This window comes from Mustela erminea, chromosome 7 (assembly GCF_009829155.1).
Source record: "Mustela erminea isolate mMusErm1 chromosome 7, mMusErm1.Pri, whole genome shotgun sequence".
Taxonomy (NCBI): Eukaryota; Metazoa; Chordata; class Mammalia; order Carnivora; family Mustelidae; genus Mustela; species Mustela erminea.
The window spans coordinates 112,662,123-112,681,889 of NC_045620.1; the positions used below are offsets into that span (position 1 = coordinate 112,662,123).

The window sequence follows — 19,767 nt, forward strand, 5'->3', positions numbered from 1 at the left end:
CAGATATTTTGCATTTTATGTAATAAAATGTTTCTACTTAGAGCTGCTGACTTTGATGTCAGGAGGCCTTTCCCACTCAAAGATAACAAAACATAAAAATTATTTTTGTCTTTTTACCTTTCATACCATACTTTTATAGCTTTACTTATTTTTAAGGATTTTATTTATTTATTTGACAGAGAGAGAGATCACAAGTAGGCAGAGAAGCAGGCAGAGAGAGCGGGGGAAGCAGGCTTGCCGCTGATCAGAGAGCACAATGCGGGGCTTGATCCCAGGGCCCTGAGATCATGACCCGAGCTGAAGGCAGAGGCTTAACCCACTGAGCTACTCAGGCACCCCTATAGCTTTATTTTTTCCATTAAAATATTTAATGCATCTAGAATTTAGTTTCGGGGCAATTGATTTTGTAAGATTATTAGCCATTTAGCTCCACAGCAATTATTGGGTAATTTTTCATTTCCCTGTGGATTTCAAAAGATACTCTTTTGATATTCTAAATTCCTTTATAAACATGGATCTATTTTCAGACTCTGCTATCCGCAGTAAGTTACAGTACCATGTTGTTTCGATTAATGTAGCTTTGTAGATTATTTGATTTCTGATAGGACACCTTTTCCCTCATTACTTCTCATCTTAAACAATTTTAGGCTATTCTCAACATGTTTACTGCTGTTTGAACTTTGGAATCAGTTTGTTTATTTAAAATAAATTCCCGCTGGAATTCTATTGGAATTGCATTAAAAATATACTTGAATTTTTTTGGATACTTTAACACCTTAAAGCTTCATTTTTTATCGGCATGGTATTGGCATTCGCGAATTCACCAAGCTGAACTCCTACGAAAACTGAGGTCTCAGTTAGGCCTTACTTTCTTCAGGAAACTTTTTAAAATCTCCCATCTCCACTCCTCCCCAGGACACCCTATTTTTTGTTTTTAAAGATTTTATTTATTTATTTGACAGAGACAGTGAGAGAGGGAACGTAAGTAGGAAGAGTGATAGAGGGGGAAGCAGGGCTCCTGCCGAGCAGGGTGCCCAATGCAGGGCTCCACCCCAGGACCCCTGGATCATGCCCTGAGCCAAAGGCAGAGGCTTAACAATCGAGCCACCCAGGTGCCCCATGACACCCCATTTTTATCGTCACCATTGCACTTATCTTTTTATATCATAAAGGCTTCTCAATTTCATTATCTCCCACTGGATTCTGAGCTCGTCGATAGAACAATATGCTGGCTATCACTGCTTTCCCAATGACAAGTTCAGAGCCAGCCTCATAAATAGTTTTTCCATAAATATTTGTTTTTCCTTTACAGTCCGTGTTTAGAAACTATGACCACGACCACGATGGGTACATCTCCCAAGAGGACTTTGAAAGTATAGCTGCCAATTTTCCCTTTTTGGATTCCTTCTGTGTGTTGGACAAAGATCAGTAAGTTTTCGTTTTGTTATATATTTTTTTAAAGATTTTATTTATTTATTTGACAGGCAGAGCTTACAAGTAGGCAGAGAGGCAGGCAGAGAGAGAGAGGAGGAAGCAGGCTCCCTGCCGAGCAGAGAGCCTGATGCGGGGCTCGATCCCAGGACCCTGGGATCATGACCCGAGCTAAAGGCAGAGGCTTTAACACTGAGCCACCCAGGTGCCCCCGTTTTGTTATATTTTAATGCAACTGTCCTGAAGCAGAAAATTAGTGTCCGAGGAGAACCTTTAGTGTACATTCGGACAGCTTCAATCCTAGGGCACTGATGAGACAAGTCTAATATTTCGCTGATTTTTTTCTTGGTGTCCACAAACATGATGGGTTGGGCGAAATCACAGGGCTGACTATACCATCAGTGTGCAGTCCGAGTGCCCATTTGCAAATGAAGATGATTCTCCATCCCCACATTACTTCTGCTTAGCTCTTTCATCAGCCCCCAAAACTCCATCAAAAAGTGTGAAGGAGAGGGGCACCTGGGTGGCTCAGTGGGTTAAAGCCTCTGCTTTCGGCTCAGGTCACGATCCCAGGGTCCTGGGATCGAGCCTCACATCAGATTCTCTGCTCAGCGGGGAGATTGCTTCCACCTCTTTCTCTCTGCCTGTCTCTTTGCCTACTTGTGGTCTCTGTCTGTCAAATAAATAAATAAAATCTTAAAAAAAAAGAGTGTAGAGGAGAAATATCGTTACACCTAGGCTGGTAGAGTCCTCAGCATCAGTGGACCTGCGGGCAGGACTAAAACTCACCAAATAACTAAAATTATTTTAAATTACTTACAGTCTTCAGAAGAGCAGGTAATATCTACAGATAGCCAAGAAGTGCCCTTTCTTTGTTTCTCTCTTTCCTAGCTCAAGGTTGTTTTGATAAATGAAGTAAACATACATTTCTCTGTAGCCTTAAATGATTCCTGGAAAATTAAATGATCTTAGAGGCTAAGATCTAGCTCAGTAGAAAACAGTGGAAAATGAAACAATAGGAATATATATATATATATTTATATATATATATATCAGAGAAACACTGGACTTAGAAATTTGACTGCTTCATTTTTGATTCTGTGAGATTAGTTCCTAGTTTAAAAATCATCTATAATGAGGTGCTAGATTTTATATTGATGAAATGTCCAAATCATATCACTTTAGAATTCTTTAATGTTTTTGTTGGTGTGAGAATTTTTTAAAAACTAAATCTATAAGTAATTCAATACACCAAGAAAAGCCTTGATATTTTATCATAACATCTTAAAACCTTAATTCATCTTTATTGTATATCTAGGACAAAGAATAATTTTAAGATAAATTAAATTATTAGAAACATGAACCTCTTTTACAAAATAAAATTCAAGTTACTACCTGCTAACTACCGACTTCCCTTAGTTCATTTCTATCCGTGACATGTAGGTAAGACATGAACTTAAAATCACTTCCTACTTTTCATTTCTTGTTTCATTTTCTTGTTTCTTCTTTGATAGACCTGACACTTGTCCTGGCAAAGATATATAAATTTTATTTTTTTCTAAAAATGAAAGTTTGAAATATTCATAGCTTACGTGATTTTTGTTAGGTAAGCTGAGATACGTTGATGTTGAGAGGGGGGTAGAACATTCCAGAGGAGATTCTAGCAAGCTGTGGCTATCAGAAATATTGGTTTCTAGGTCTTCAGCTTAGCCATGCAAGCTGGAGTCCTGGGCATGTGAGCAAATTCTGATGGGAAAATTGAAAGGCACATGAGCTCAGGGCCTGAGAACTACAGCTTGGGACGCTTCCCCCCACATTCAGCTGAAAGGAAGAAGTGGATCCTACAGGAAAGCCAGAGAAGGAGGAACGTGGGAGACAGGAGAGAAACCAGGGCTGTGTGGAATCACACGGGTACGTGGAGGAGAAAGTGTCAAAAAGCAAAGAAACCTGCCTGCATGTCACACGCAGCCAGGAGGTCGACAACGTCAAGGTCGACAACGTCAAGGATTGAGAAAAGGGGGCACCTGGGTGGCTCAGTCTGTTAAGCGTCTGTCCCCAGCTCAGGTCATAATCCCAGGATCCTGGGATCAAGCCCCACGTTGGGCTCCTTGCTCAGCAGGGAGACTGCTTTTCCCTTTCCCTCACTTCTCCCCCTGCTTTTGCATGTGCTCTCTCTCTCTCTCCCTTCTGTCAGATAAATAAATAAATGAATCTTAAAAAAAAAAAAAAAAAGAGGGTCACCTGTGTGGCTCAGTCATTAAGCATCTGCCTTCGGGTCATTATCCCAGGGTCCTGGGATCCAGCCCTACATCGGGCTCCCCGCTTGGCAGGAAGCCTGCTTCTCCTTCTCCCTCTCCCCAGCTTGTGTTCCCTCTGTAGCTCTCTCTCTCTCTCTCTCTCTGTCAAATAAATAAATAAAATCTTTTAAAAAAATAAAATTAAAAAAAAAAAAAGAAGTGAGGAAAGGCCACTGAGGATGTCACCGTGACAGTTTCGACAGAACAATAGGGTTAGAATCCTGGTCATCTGGACCGAAAGTAATTGAAGGAAATGGAAAAGAAAAAAACCCTCTAAAAAATATTCTTCCTGAAAACTTTGGGAGTAAGAAAAGGAAGAGAGAAAAGACAGGTGCCAGGGATGGAAGCAAGGTTAAAGAAAGACATTTTCCAGGGCGCCTGGGTGGCTCAGTGGGTTAAGCCTCTGCCTTTGCCTCAAAGTCCTGGGATCGAGTCTCGCATCGGGCTCTCTGCTCAGCAGGGAGCCAGCTTCCTCCTCTCTCTCTGCCTGCCTCTCTTCCTACTTGTGATCTCTCTCTGTCAAATAAATAAATAAATCTTAAAAAAAATAAATAAAATAATAAAAAAAAAAGAAAGACATTTTCCAGATGGGGAAGTAGTGAGTGTACTTGTACACAGAGGAAAGAGTGGGTGAAGAGACTGAGCGGAACATGGAAGGAGCCGTGTCCTGGGAGACTGCAGAGTTGGGTAGGGGAGCATGACTTCCTCAGAGACGGGAGGACACAAGAGAGGACAGATGAGATCCAAAGGCATTCTGAATTGGCACAGAAGGGCACATGCTCCGGCATGTGGAGACATGGAGAGAAGGTGGTATGAAGACCACGTGCTTCAAGTGGATTTGATCTTCTTGATAAACAAGAAGTCTGGCTGTGTGCTGGTGGGTGTAACCAGAGGTTCTATGTGAAGATCTGAAAGAACGTTCTAACAGATGGTCCATAAGCCAGTAAGACATGAAAGAAAGATTCCCAACAGCAGTGGCCCAAATGACGTCAGGCTCAATGAATTTGAGAATGATGGGCCCAGTTATTACGGTTTTCTGCCTTTCTCCAGCAGCCTGATTCTTGCACACCCTGTTGCTAAAGGATGGGATAAAGGATATTTCCTTCTAGAAGCTTCCATTTGGTAATGAAGTAGAGTTCTATGCTGTGGACCACAGGATACACCTACGTCTCTTTTCTTTACTAAGAAAGCCTTTGCACCAAAAGCTGTCCTTCGAGGTCCTCTCCTTTCAGAAAGGAGAACACTGCCCACCTGCTTTTGGCCACAAAGGTTTGGGGAGTTGGGTGATTACAGTGTGTCAGCCACCTCACAACATGGTCTTCAAAGATCCCTCCCTTCTCTGATTCTCTTCACAGGGATGGCCTCATTAGTAAAGACGAAATGATGGCTTACTTTCTGCGAGCTAAGTCCCAATTACACTGTAAAATGGGACCTGGATTTGTCCACAATTTTCAGGAGATGACCTATCTCAAGCCAACCTTCTGCGAACACTGCGCAGGATTCGTAAGTCCCTTTTCTATTGTTTTCTCTTGTGTGCAGTTATTTGCGCGTCATTCTGAGAAGATAGGAAGATGATACCCCAACCAAGTTCATTGTCTGCTTTAGATCAGAAGTAAACTATGATGGCTCCCTGAAATTAAAAATTAAGTTAAAAACAAAAGCAAAATCTGCAGGTTTCATTGTGTTCTTTCTAGGAATGCTGGGCTGGTGACAGGAAGGGATGACGAGGATTGTTAACTCAAGAGAGCAGTTTGTTAATCCCTGCCAACGAAAGGTTCTGCCCAATGAGCCTTGGCATTCATCGTTAATACTCATAGTAGGTGCAATTAAGGGGGATTATTTATCTTAGCCAGTTCCTCCCAGTTCTTGTTTCATGTGCTGTCAGTCACTAGAAATCTATCATGGCATGGCTGAATGATTCATAACTCAAAAGGAAAAAAAAACTTTTTGGAGAGAAGATGGTTATAATAATAAATAACATTTATTTGGCACTCGACAGTAATGAAGTACTTCCATGCATGTTAGTGTAATTAATGCTCATAACTAGCTCATGAGGTGAATACTTCATTTTTTCCATTTGCCTATCAAGACAAAGGGGTCCAGAGAGGAAGGATAAGGGATCATACAGCCTGTAATTACCAGAGCCAGGACTCAAATGCAGGTGTTTTGACTCTAAATCCCTTGCTCTACGTATACCATGGCACGAATGAAGATTGTACACTTTGTTCCCCCACATTTGATAATTCTTTAGCAGCTAAGCGCAGCGTTGGCCCTGATATTGAATCAAGAGTCATGGGCCCTGAAAGTCGAATTGTTACCCAAGTTTAGAAGATGAAAATGTGGTTCTCCAGCTGCAGGTGGCCCAGCACCCAGCATGATGATTGCTCCTTCATCCATATGCCAAAGCTCAGTTGTGTTAGCTTCATTCAACCATCAGGTTCCACTGGTGACCCATTTGAATTCACAGCTACTACTGCAAAAATTAGACTTTTCCCATCCTAGGCTGGAAGGACTGGCTTTGAGGGGCCCAAGGACAGGAGTTTGTGTTCAGGCACACACACACACACACCCCCCAAGAATGGGTAAATAAGAGGTAGTAGTCACCTCAAAGATGGCCCCAGGGGATCACTGCAGCTGATGTGGTCAAGGGGCAAGGCCAGCTCAACCAGCTGTCTTTGCCCACCCCAGAGAAGGAGAGATTCTATTTCTGTCAGCTTAACCACTGGAATTTTATCGCCTGACCACTTTATCATACAACAAATACGTCCCCTTTTTCATGTTTCTATCCTCTGATGGGAATTTTTGTTTGTATCTGACGTGAAAAATGCTAACATGGGATAGGGCCACGTGAAGCTTTTCTGCAGAGCAGGGCCCAGGGAATCTGTTAGGCCATGGCATAGCTCCACCCAAAGTCAGGTTGAGACATCTGCTCTTTGGTATGGTGTGAGAGCTGGTGGGCTCTTATCAAAGGTCAAGGTCTTATCCGTGCCCTCCAGTCCTTCTAGGTATCTCTTCCTTCTATGGAGCCACAGGTTCTGTAGAAGGAATAGCGAGGAATCTTTCCCAGGAGTTTCCACACTCCCCTTCCTGACTCATCAGAGTAGGTTTGCTGGTATCATGTTCTTGATGCTTCTGTGATAAGGTAGAAAGCTCTGGACTTGGAGTCTGGGACCCTGACTTTGAATCTCAAGTCTGCCCTTTTTAAGTTTTTGTCCTTGAGCAAATTACGGATCATCTTTGAGTCTCTGTTTTCCTATCTGTGAAAGGAGGTTTAAACTTACCATATCATAGAACACCTCGGTGTCTCAGTAGGTTGGGCATCTGCCTTTGGGTCAGGTCATGATCTCAGGGTCCTGGGACTGAGCCTCATGTCAGGCTCCTTGCTTAGAAAACAGTCTGCTTCTCCCTCTCCCTCTGCGCCTCCCCCTGCTTGTGCTCTCTCTCTTCTCTCTCAAATAAAAGAAATCTTAAAAAAAAAAAACTTACCATGTTGTTATGATAATTAAATGATATCAAGCATGCTCAGAGTTAATACTTCTCTTTTAAAAGTATTCCATGATTAATTTTAGAGTTTAACTGAAAATAAGTCATTTAAAGTTTTAATAGCCCTTTTTATTCTTTAAAATATATTTAATTTCGTGGATGTGATTTAATTTAATCTTTACACACGCGCGCACACACACACACACACACACACACACAAAGTCATTGATTTTCAACAGGAATTTATAAGTTTAGATGTGTCACTGAAAGAATTGCGGGTGAAGGCAAGGAATCATTTTTCTGTGCCAGGACCACCTGCTTTTAAAATAAATTCCATTTTAGGGGTCAGCAAAACAAACATGATTTGAAGTATATGTATCTTAGAATTAGAATTCCCAAACTGAACGAGTTTTGCTAATTCCCTTATTTTGGGGTCTGGGAAGGTAAGTGACTTCTGTACAATTGCAGAGAGCATTAGCAGAAGGATCATGAGTCGTGTACACTCATGTGCACTGGACTCCCAGTCCAGTGCTCTTCACACCATAGTCCCTCCAAATCCTAAAGCAACCTGAGCTCTGAAATCAAGGACTGTAGGAAATAGTCCTATACGCCCATCTCCATGAGGTCCCTGTCTCCTGTCATGGCTGGCACACTGACCCAGAGCCTCTTCCTGCCTTGTGTTGTCTCCTAGTCATTGAGGAGCATTAGCAAGCAGTGCCCGGAGTGTCCCTCCTGATAGGACGCAGGCTTCATTCTGTGTTTTCTAGCAGTTCCTGCAACTATGCTAATACTGTGCCCTATCTGGATATTAGAATTCTTCTTAAATCTTAACCTTCCTTGTCCTAAATCGGTGGCTTTTGCTCATACACAAAACACCCAGAAGCAGTGGCTTCCTGTCCTTCCCTCCTGTGACCCAAGTCTTTGTTCCCTGCTCACTAGCAGCAAGACCTTGCCAAGTGGCTTCACCTCTCTAGAGCCCGGTCTATACATACGTAGTGTTCAGCGAGTGAGTACACATAAAAAGCTTAAGACTGTGCCTCTCACACAACCCAAGTTCAATATGTTAGCTATCATTATTATGGTTATTTCTATCATCAAGGGCTCTGTGAGGAAACAGTGTCTTATCACTGCAGAGTTTCCCAGATGTGGGACCTTGCAGATTATTTAATGTTCTGGACCATCCCACTCACCTTTTATGTGAGAGAAGCAAACTAGATTACGTTGAAGATCCCTGAATCTCTGACATGCTATGATTACCCCAGTGCCACTTCCCTTTTCTGTATAGACTGCTCCTGACCTCTTCCCGTCACTGAGTTACTGAGGCTTTGCTTCCAGTTAGTTGTCTTAATAATCCTTCTTTCCCAGGACACATTTCCATCTTAATAATGTACTCTGAAGGACCTGATAACTTTTTTTTTTAAAGATTGTATTTATTTATTTGTGTGAGAGAGAAAGCACAGGCAGGCAGAGTGGCAGGCAGAGGCAGAGAGAGAAGCAGGCTCCCGCAGAACAAGGACCCCAATGCGGGACTCGATCTCAGGACCCCGGGATCATGACCCGAGCCGAAGGCAGTGGCTTAACCGACTGAGCCACCCAGGCGTCCCAGGACCCCATAACTTTTAAGACTCAAAGGAATCACTTTCCACTGGTGGAATTTCCGGGTCAGAGGGTAAGGATCAGTCTTCTTGATGCCTCAAGTCACTTCACACTGGCAACTCTTCATTCTTCTTACAGGGAGGGTTGTGATGACCCCACTCAGGGCATTGGTCCCCTATCACACGTGTAAATGACACCGCCATCAGCCCTAGTAGGCCACCGGCCTTGTTTCTTTCAAAATCATTTTATTAAATAGATATCAGTCACCTAACCTAACCACTAAAAGGTTAAAAATGGGAGTTCTTCCAGCTTGGGGTAAGCCCACTGAATTCATCAATATTATATGTTTCTGTTTGGGGGACCCACGTGCCATGCTGAGGGAGACATGGGGAAGAACACGGTGTGTCAGGAGGGCGAACACACTACCCACAGGACGATCCTCTGAATCAGTTGGGCAAACACCCCCCCTTCTTAAACTGTGGGCCCCTGCATCTCTCCTGAGACACTCCTCACTTCCTACATCCTGCTTCCTGTGTGGTTGGCAGAATCATAGCCTTAACTGCATCAACCTGAGCCCTGACACAGGCCAAACACTGAGCAATCAGAGAATGGATACATAAACAAATAGATCTTTTCTCTTTTCCGTATTCTTTCAAGATACAAATGCTACTTTGAAAAGAACCTAGTGCCACGCAAATGCTTTAGTGGGATATACGTCCCCATCTGTTGCCTTATTTCCTGTAGGGGGCGCCATGAGCAGCTGGAGTGATTCAAAGGAAGGCAGAGGGAGCTGGGGGCTTCCAAAAACAGTGAGAGTTTCCCCCTGTGCATTGTGCTGAGAGTGCATCATACCAAAGTCCAATAAATGTACCCGTGTCAGTTTCCCATCTCGGCTCCCATTTGGCTTCCAGAAAGAAAAGGGAAGCAAAGCTGTTATCACCCCAGCTGGAGTGAGCTTCTGTCTGACAGGAAGGGTGTCAGGATCAGCTACATCCTGTTTGTGCTCTGCCAACCATCATGCTTCCCAGGACTTACTTCCTTCTCTCTGGCTGCCGGGGGTGCGGGGGGGTGGGGGGTGGGGGGGGAGATGGGGGGGATTAGGGGGGCGGTTGTTTGTTTGTTTGTTTGTTTGTTTCCAGATTTTAATTCAGGTTCTCTGACATTCTTTTGTCTCTTGTTACAGCTTTGGGGCATAATCAAGCAAGGATACAAATGCAAAGGTAAATCAATGTTATTTTGTAAAATTTTAAAATGTGACATTTGGGGCAGGAATCAAATCTGTCTGATGAAACCACAAAAACTCTTGGCATCATGGAGAACCCTGTTCTTTGGGCCACGGGCAACTGAAGAGATAACACGTCTAGGAAGGAAAATCCAATAACCTGGAATTTTGGAGAGTCCCAATTGGAATTTTATAGTTTGTTGCAAGAGCAAGCAAACCACCCTTATCAACCCACATACATGTGGCCCCATCTCTAGGATGACTTACGAATCCTCAGCACAGAATCAGGGTGGGGGTTCTGGAGTGGGACAGGCCTAACCAAAATACCTTATAAAAGAACTTTGTCCTTCATGGGAATAAGCAGACACTCATTCCCATAATATGTATGCCTTTCTATCTGCTCTGATAGGTAGCTTTTCCTATCTCCACCAAATCACAGATGATGATGAGAAAAGAAGAGAAGCCTTAAAACTTATTTTTGTCCCTTTCAGTGTATTTGTTCTTAGTTCCCCATTTAATTGAAATTTAGAAACAAATAAATATGTACTTGATATATAAATATCAATCAATTATATCAAGTATAAACATATACTTGATAAATGCAATACAAATTCATCTCAATAAGCACTCAGGACTTTGTTACTGTGTATGCATATATGATCATCATTTATCACTGGTGTTTACGAAATTGCTGGACAGGTAATGCACATTATTTGTACTGGTGGTTTTAAGAATCTGACAATGCTCTTGAAAGATATAGCTACAAAAGGAAACATCTTCATCACAGAATGCCTTCAGATTAATACTATTCCTTTATGGTGCCTCCCCCCCCAGCTCTTTTTCAGCATTTGGCCCTTGTGTTGTATGAACAGAGTTCCCTGAAGCTAGATGGGAGCCACCTTTTAGTCTCAAAAACCTTCCCTTTAATTTCTGGTATTCGTTGTCTGAGTATAACTTGGATTTTTACTTGCAAGCTGCAAAGATACTGCAGTATCTTATCACCTAGCCATAGTTTTATTCTGGTTTCTGACCCTTATCCTCTAAAAAGACACATACACACCACACACACACACACACACACACACACACACACACACACACACACACTTTTATGAAGACAAAAATCAATTAAGCCCTTGGATCATCTTTGTATATACAGTATTTTCTCTTAAAGGCAGTGGAATAAAAAGCCTAATTAAAATAGATTGAACATTTCTTTATAATTTGGTCTTTCCATGATGTCATTACAAGAGCATTTGAAATAAGACCATTTGGGGGGAAAGCAAGCATTAGAAAGAATTAGAAAGGTCCTGTTTGATAGTGAGCGAGAAATATGCTCTTTAAATTGATCCTATCTGTTCAGTAATTCTAAGAGAAATGTAGGACCCTCTATGGGAACTAATTGTGTTGCTCTTTTCCAAAGCAGCCAAAGTTTTCTACCCCAAGTAGCAATTAATAGTCTACTTTGTTAACTAAAGCGATCTAATGGGACTTTTTCACAGTCTGCTGCTGTTTCAAAGCCATAGTCAAATCTGGAACCTGACCCTGGGCATAAGCCCACCTTGTTTTCTGTTTCTATGGCAAAGAAAGAAAGCAGGAGATAAAATCACTTGTTCTGGAAAAGATTTGGAGGAATGAAGAAGAATAAAAAAAAAAGCAAGTGAATACTGAATGAACACCTTGCTATGACTGATCAGAGGTGGCTGTTGGTCCTGGGAGACACTGGAAGCCGGGGTTTCTTTCCCTCATTCTGGCTCAGGGAGCCTCTTGGTGGAGAATCTGTCTGGGCCTGGGAGAGAACCCCAATCCCATGGGATTTCCATTCTATTTAGGGCAAAGGCAACTCCCCAGTAGGTCTGTCCCCTGCTGGTTTGCTCCCTAGCACCTCAGTGAATTGTGCAGAGGAAGAAGTCGAGGAAATGTGAGAGAAAAGCCAAGAAGGCTAACAAGCCCCACTGGCCCTTTTCCAGCCCCTGGCCACACCCTGCAGGCCTTGGCCGGACTCTGAGTCAACATAGGAAGGGAGACGGGAGGCCACAGCTGGCAGCTCAGGTGGCACCCGGGAAGCCCAGGCAGCACCCGATGCCCATGGTTCCCACTAATCATCTGCGATACTGTGTAATTTTTCAGACTGTGGAGCCAATTGTCACAAACAGTGCAAAGACCTCCTGGTTCTGGCCTGCAGGAGACTGACCCGGGCGCCCTCCTTGGGTAGTAGTCATGGGTCACTGCCTGGAAGTCCCTCGCTGCCCCCAGGTAATAGCCTCTGCTTTCTTTTCTACCTTGATTTCTTTCTGCTCGCCTTCTTGCATTTGGGCTTCCATTGGGTTCTGGATCTGAACCAGTCAGTGTCATTATCGACATCAAGACCTACTTCCGGGAGGGTAGCTATGGCTACAGCCTTGACGCCCACTTACTGCTCTCTGCTTTCGGGTCTCACTTCTACGCAACTCCCCTGCAGCCCATTTGGGTCTGCCTCTGGTCTGTCCCCCTAGGGCCTTGACCATCAGACTCCTGTTGTTTGCCCCAATTTTGATGGTTCGCTCGAAAGTGATCAGATGTCAAATAATCACAACAGCCTTTCCCCCTCCAGTGCAGGATGAGGTGTTCGAGTTTCCTGGCGTCGCTGCTGGACACCGAGACCTGGACAGCAGAGCCATCACACTGGTCACAGGCTCTTCTCGCAAGATCTCCGTGCGGCTGCAGCGGGCTACCACCAGCCAGGCCACCCAGACCGAACCCGTATGGTCCGAGGCTGGCTGGGGGGACTCAGGGTCCCACACCTTCCCCAAAATGAAATCCAAATTCCATGACAAAGCAGCAAAGGACAAAGGTTTTGCCAAGTGGGAAAACGAGAAGCCCAGAGTGCAGGCTGGCGTGGATGTTGTTGACCGGGGCACGGAGTTCGAGCCTGACCAGGATGAAGCAGATGCGGGTGAGACAAGACAGGACGGTGAGGTCAGTGCTGGGTCAAACCACAAGTAATATCACAAGAAAGAGAATGAGACGGGCGGAGATGAGCATTATAGTGAGTCCAGGAGACAGCCAGTTTTGCGAACCGAATCGTTAGGCATTAACACATACCACTTTCCATCTTGCTGTTGGCTAGTTTTGTGATCCCAGGAAAATGACTTCTTCTCTTTGCAGCACAGTTTCATCATGTCTAAAATGGAACCAGATGGATTCTTAAATGGCAGCTTAGTGAGGCTGCCATTTCTGGGTACTGAAATGATGTCCCAGGGATCCATGACTTACTGTGTGTATCCAAGAGACCAGTGCCCTGTACCAACCAGTGTAGTTTTCCAAGCTAGAATCAGGGCCAAACTCGGGATCGGGGAGGGAGAGTGATGGGCAATGGAAGCAAAAGATTTGCAGATAGAGAAGCAGCATTGGAAACTCTTGCCCTCAATAAAAAAATTTAAAAAAAAAAAAAAAAGGCTTTTGACAGCATCATGGAGAAGGGGGTGGTGAGAAGCAGAGACATGAGCGCCTCAAGGTTCCATAAGCCAGGCTCTGGCTCCACATAAATATTACAGTCACATCTTCCAAGCATATGGAATTTGTTAGAATAAGCAGAAAATATAAATTGATTCAAGATAGACTTAGATAAATTTATTAGTCAACAGTCCGTAGTGTATTAAGAAAAAAGATTTGGGGAAATTGGTGTTGTATTCCTAACCTTTCAAGCGGTGCCATGGAGGGCAGCCATCGCCTCTCTATGGAGTCGTTGTCATAAACAGAATTGTTGGGTTAGGCAATGATCCTACTGGATCAAGCCAGTGCTCTTTATTCTTATGGGTGGTCCTCCACATTCCATTCTGTAAGTCACCTAAATACACAGTCTCCTTGGTTTCCCACCATGAGAAAAACCCCAATGACCTTTAACCAAAATTCCTCTAGTTCCTTCCTCATTGAAGACAATTAATAAGGAGGCCACAATTTATCTTCAGTTTTAGGCAGTTTACTGTAAGTTCCTGCTGAGCCATTTCTTTTTCCTTTCTTTAACACCAACTTTTGAAAACACCATAATTGAAACCTCATTTATGTACTATAAAACATACTCATTTAGGGGCGCCTGGGTGGGTGCCTCAGTGGGTTAAGCCTCTGCCTTTGGCTCAGGTCATGATCCCAGGTCCTGGGATCAAGCCCCGCATCGGGCTCTCTGCTCAGTGGGGAGCCTGCTTCTCTCTCTCTCTCTCTCTCTCTCTCTCTCTCTGTGCCTCCCTTTCTGCCTACTTTGAAAAAAAAAACCCACATACTCATTTAGACTGTATATATAGGGTGCCTGGGTGGCTCAGTGGATTAAGCGGCTGCCTTCAGCTCATGTCATGATCCCAGGGTTCTGGGATCGAGCCCCACATCGGGCTCCCTACTTAGTGGGGAGCCTGCGTCTCCCTCTCTCTCTGCCTGCCACTCTGCCTACTTGTGCTCTCTCTATTTCTGTCAAATAAATAAATAAAATCTTTTTAAAAATAAATAAATAAAGTGTATATATAATTCATTGGTTTTCAGTAGTCACAGAGATACACAACCATCGTTACAATCTAATTACAGAATTTTTATATCATCCTCTGGGGGTGCCTGGATCGTTCAGTTGGTTGAGCATCCGACTCTTGATTTTAGCCCAGGTCATGATCTCAGGGTCGTGGAATCATACCCCACATCAGGCTCCATGCTCACTGTGGAGTCTGCTTGTCCCTCTCCCTCTACCCCCTCGTGCTCTCTCTCGCTCTAAAATAAGTAAGTAAATTAAATTGTTCAAAAAAAGAAAAAGAACATTTACATCATCTCCGAACATACCCATTAGCAGTCACAGCTCATCTCCCCTACCTCATCCCAACCCTAAGTAAACCACTAATTTACTCTCTGTCCCTATAGATTTGCAATGCCAACTTTATTTTTTAACATTTCTTCGTTGATCATCTTGGCAAATATTTCAGTCCTATCCTTCCATTTCTTCTACTGGCTTGGCATAGTTCAAACTGGGAATATAAAGGTGAATAAGAAAATGTTCCTGATACTATGACAGAAGAAGATATTCTAGGGGAAGAGATCTTAACTTGCAGTCTCAAGAAGGGCCTCAAGGAATTCATGAAACTGTATTATATTTTATGTGAAATTATGGATATATGCTCATTTTGGAAAAAGGGTCCACAGCATTGAGCAGATGCTTAAGGGGGTCTATGACCCCCCAAAAAAGTGAGAAACTGCTGTGCAAGATTCTTTGAAATAGTGCTAGTCATTCCTTACTGCCTCAGCCTATAGAGGTTGTTTCCATGAGCAATGTAGTTATAATTAAAATCTCAGGAAAAACAAGAGATTCTATGGGCAGAGTCATAGGATGCCTACCTAGAGCTTTCAAGATGGTGCTCACCTTGTAGACCACCTCTGAATTCAGGGGAGTACCTGCTTTTGCTTAATAAATAGTGAAATGAGCTATGAGCTCACTTCTATTCTCCTAGCACTGCAGGGTACTTAAACCTTGCTCCGGGACTAGGAGAAATTCATGGCCTGTTCAATGTAGGACAATCATTTACATGAGTAGGATTTCCTGATCTTCAGTCTTTATAAGGAAATAGAGACAAGGATCTGTATTTTTTTAATTTAATTTTATTCTTTGAAAATTGAGTATTTATATTCAAGTATTGTCTTATCCTTTCAATTTTCTCATGTCATAAATCATAGGGATGGTTCACCGACTACTAGTATTTAATTTCATGTGTGCTAATTAAAGAACACAATATGTTTGTATATGTAATGCATATGGTATACAGTGTCCTCATCGAAATCAGTAACAGATGAAAAGATAATTACCCTTGTTGAGGAAAAAGGAAAAAATGTGATGAAATTACATCAGAGTTGAATACGTAGACAAAGGGGTTTTCATATTTAAGAACTTTTTTCTGCCAGGCAAGGCAATGACTGGCATTCAGAGAAGTGATCTACAGATTTATTATGTAGACTCAGATAATGTCTGTGGTCCTATGAGTAAAAATGAGAAACTGACAGAAAAGAAAGCTGTGTTTGTAATCTGTGTATTTCCTTTGGTGGAGTTCCAGGATTTAAACTCATTTTAAAATTTGAGGGTCTGAACATTTTTTGTGACTATGCATATCATTTCACCAATGATCACTGAGGCACTGGATGGTAGGGACAAATGTCAGGTCATGATTGCTCTCTTGGCAGTAAGAACATGTCTATTTTCCTTATAATGCTTCTTTGTTTTCCCTTATCTTCTGTTAAGTTAAATCTGGTTAACAAATATTGTAGAAGGGCTAGGAAATCCTGGAGTAAACAGTCTGATATGTTTATGTATATCTCTCCCTATGTATCTCTCTATATATCTATGCAGATCCATATTGTTTTCCCTCACAGATTTTCTCAGTGTCCTTATAGAGATTTATGCTGTGGATTTCTAAGAGGGAAACTTCAACAAGAAGTGTTTCATAGACCAGTGTCTTAGGATGCACCCTATTTAGGGGGCGTTAATGTAAAGGACCTTGTTGGACTCCATAAGATTTAAGATTTCATTAGCTGGGGGGCACCTGGGTGGCTCAGTGGGTTAAAGCCTCTGCCTTTAGCTCAGGTCATGATCTCAGGGTCCTGGGATCGAGCCCCGCATCGGGCTCTCTGCTCAGCTGAGAGCCTGCTTCCCCCTCTCTCTCCGCCTGCCTCTCTGCCTACTCATGATCTCTGTCTGTCAAATAAATAAATAAAATCTTTAAAAAAAAAAAAAGATTTCATTAGCTGGGTAGATAGACTACATGGTCTTTTCATTCCCTCTAAATCTTAAGGGTACAAAGTACTGATGATCTGAGATGTTCCCTCCAATGTAACCAATAAGCCACTATCTAAGAATATTCTTGTTTGGTTAAATGTGACCCAGCCATACAACAGATTCTGATTCATATTTCAGGATGGCTGACTTCGGGCTGAGGACACTGGAGGCAATAATGTCAGCATTTGGAAGGAGCACGATGAAAAAGTCTGAAGAATTCTCCAACTCAGGAAGTTATCTGAAAAGATATCTTGGACTTTTACTGCCTGATAACTCCATGGGTTTCCCTGATTGGACTATGGGACCGAGGGTTTACCATATGAACTATTCATTTCCTCCTCCCAGGCCCTAGGTCAGGTGTCACCAGGTCTGGGTGATGTAGTTGGTAGATGTCTCCTGTCTCTTTCCCATTTATATATGAGTGAAGTGAAAGCCTTTCTGCATGTACTTGATACACGTTCTCTAAACTCTACTTTTTTGTGAGAAGATTATTTCAGTATTTTTGTAAACTTCTGGTGGAGGAGAAGTCAATTTAGAGGGGTTTTGTTGTTGTTGTTGTTTTGTGCTTTTGGGATGGGACCAGGACTTATTTTCTTGAGGGACAAGAAAGCTCTTTAGATCCTGGAATGAGGTGTTTCTTCTAACACAAGGAGATGTTTACACTGTTCTTATCCTACAGTGGCTATTACAATGTGTAACAAGTCATACATTTATATTCACATAAGTCTTACCAGTTCTGCATCATAAGGAAGCTATGACACAGCCATGAAAACTCTCCTGATATTTATAATTGTTGTGAGGGAAAATTAAGTGTACTTGTCTTAGCTGACTAGGTTTAGCCGTCTTTCTTAAGACTCCCGTTAAGATTGCCAGTAAAAAAAAATGTGGAGAGTGATTACAAAATCAATTAAGTTTTCGGGGAATAAAATTTAGGAGAAAAGCAAACCACTCAGTGAAATGAAAAACAACCAGCAATTCTTTAAAAACTCAAAACAGTTTTAAGAACTTTATTAAAAATGAAAAATTTGGGTTATAAAAGAGAGCTTTTGTCCTCTTCCTAAGAAGTTTCCATCCATAATTAAAGAATAGTCATAGAAATCAAATCATCAGGAACCACCTTGGATTAATACTATTTCATTTCAGCTTTTAAAGTATCAGTATTTTCAATGTCTCCCTTTGACCTAAACAACTAGGCATGGGTCTGGTTTTTACATGATTAGAGGACAAAGAACTTAGTTCAGGGTGTTCAAATAGGGAAAATAGATTGAGCCACTGGACGAGGGGAATGACCTGCTGCCATGTGGCCAGTGAGAAATTGTACCCACAGAAGTGCACTGGGGTTCATTGGGAGTTCAGATGTGTCTACCATGTAAGACTGAATTTATTTCTGTTTGGCGCAGTCACTTCAGTAAAGAAATACCTTTCTTCTTTTTTTCCATTATATAAAATTGAGGACAGTTCTACTCACCCAACATTTGACCACCTGCTTGGGGCAGGTCCTGTGGTAGATGCACGAAGACAAGCAACATTTGATTTCTACCCTCTGGAGAGATGGTGCCTTAAAGTACACTTCTGGATTTGCTAGGACAGACTTAATTGTGCCAAACAGATTGAGAAATCGATTTGCAGAAATATTGCAAATTAAATGAAGTTATTAATTGAGGGAGCTTTGAATAAGCTACGTAATAAGAGAACTCACCGTTTGCAAAGCACCTCAGAAAGCAAGCAGCCATCCCCAAGTGTTGGCTCTGTGTGTATATATTATCTATTCCTAGTCACAAATGCAATGAAATACAAACAGAAAATGGCAATTGAAGTACATGAAACATTCTTGTTTTGTTTTGTTTTTTAATTTTAAGAAAATTCAGGAAGAAAACTTGGATTGTTCTTTTTCCTCTCAAAGCGATTATTTCACTCGTCACTTAGTTTGGGTTATTTTTGAGTTTTCATATATAAGAAGAGTTTTATATTGTCAGCCTTCCTGTGACAAAGATGCTAAATGTACTTCAACTAAAAAAGAAATAAATATGAACAACAAAGAAAATGAAACAAACGTATATTTGTGTGCAGACGTGTATACACACAGGTACACACACACACACACACTACTGTTACGAATTTGCTAAAGAAGAATCTGTGTCCACAATGAAGCTTCTTTGTAATGTTGGTTACATTATTTACTCCCCATCAGTGGTGACTCCGAGGTTTCTGATCTGTCAGTTTCCCATTACCAGTAAGATAAGTAAATTCGGCAAACCCACAGTGAAGGGAAAAGAACTATGACGTCTGGTCCCTCCAGACCTCCCTTTTGTAGCTTTAATGATCATTAATACCTTTTAGGTGAAAGGCAAAAGCGAAACCAGACTCTTTACGGTGACTGTCATTAGATACCAGGAGAGAGTATGTTAGACGCTGCCACTGGGACTACCTTGAAGAATGTACAAATTGGACTGATGCTTTTTTTTTCTTTCTTTTTTTTTTTTTTTTAAGATCTGCCTAATCAGAGGGTGGGCCTAGTTATTGTTGAACACTTTATGTTAGTGGTGGCCTCCTGATGCAATAATGTCCCCAGATGTCCAGGGTAATGGAGTCTTTCCAAAGGTCCAAAGGGCTTGCTGTGTAACAGTGAAGGCAGGACTCCTATGTAAGGGAGCACCCAACTGTTGTTGGTGGTAGAAACCTTAGCATTCCTAAAACAAACACACTGATTTTTGATTAAGGAGGTAAATTCGGTGAAGAGAGATATTGCAACATGCCGCTGGCATATAATTCGCAATCAGATTTAAATCCTGTCTCTGGGGGTGCCTGGGTGCCTCAGTGGATTGAGCCGCTGCCTTTGGCTCAGGTCATGATCTCAGGGTCCTGGGATCGAGTCCCACATCGGGCTCTCTGCTCAGCAGGGAGCCTGCTTCCCTCTCTCTCTCTCTGCCTGCCTCTCTACCTACTTGTGATCTCTCTCT

The 19,767-nt window shown here is 42.4% G+C and overlaps 1 protein-coding gene across 7 annotated transcripts in view; it reads left to right on the forward strand.

The window, feature by feature from the left end:
• RASGRP3 (RAS guanyl releasing protein 3) overlaps positions 1–18,856 on the forward strand; it is a 107,565-nt gene extending 88,709 nt beyond the window's left edge. For 6 of the 7 annotated variants that reach the window (XM_032352981.1, XM_032352978.1, XM_032352979.1 and 3 more), the window contains 6 exons: positions 1,313–1,428; positions 5,084–5,231; positions 9,991–10,027; positions 12,160–12,285; positions 12,623–12,987; positions 16,946–18,856. In XM_032352981.1, the coding sequence (XP_032208872.1) occupies positions 1,313–1,428; positions 5,084–5,231; positions 9,991–10,027; positions 12,160–12,285; positions 12,623–12,987; positions 16,946–16,954 (801 nt within the window). In that variant the 3' untranslated portion in view covers positions 16,955–18,856. The remainder of the gene's footprint in view (positions 1–1,312; positions 1,429–5,083; positions 5,232–9,990; positions 10,028–12,159; positions 12,286–12,622; positions 12,988–16,945) is intronic. The other variant, XM_032352982.1, reaches the window with a different exon arrangement.
• Positions 18,857–19,767: the final 911 nt, after the last annotated feature.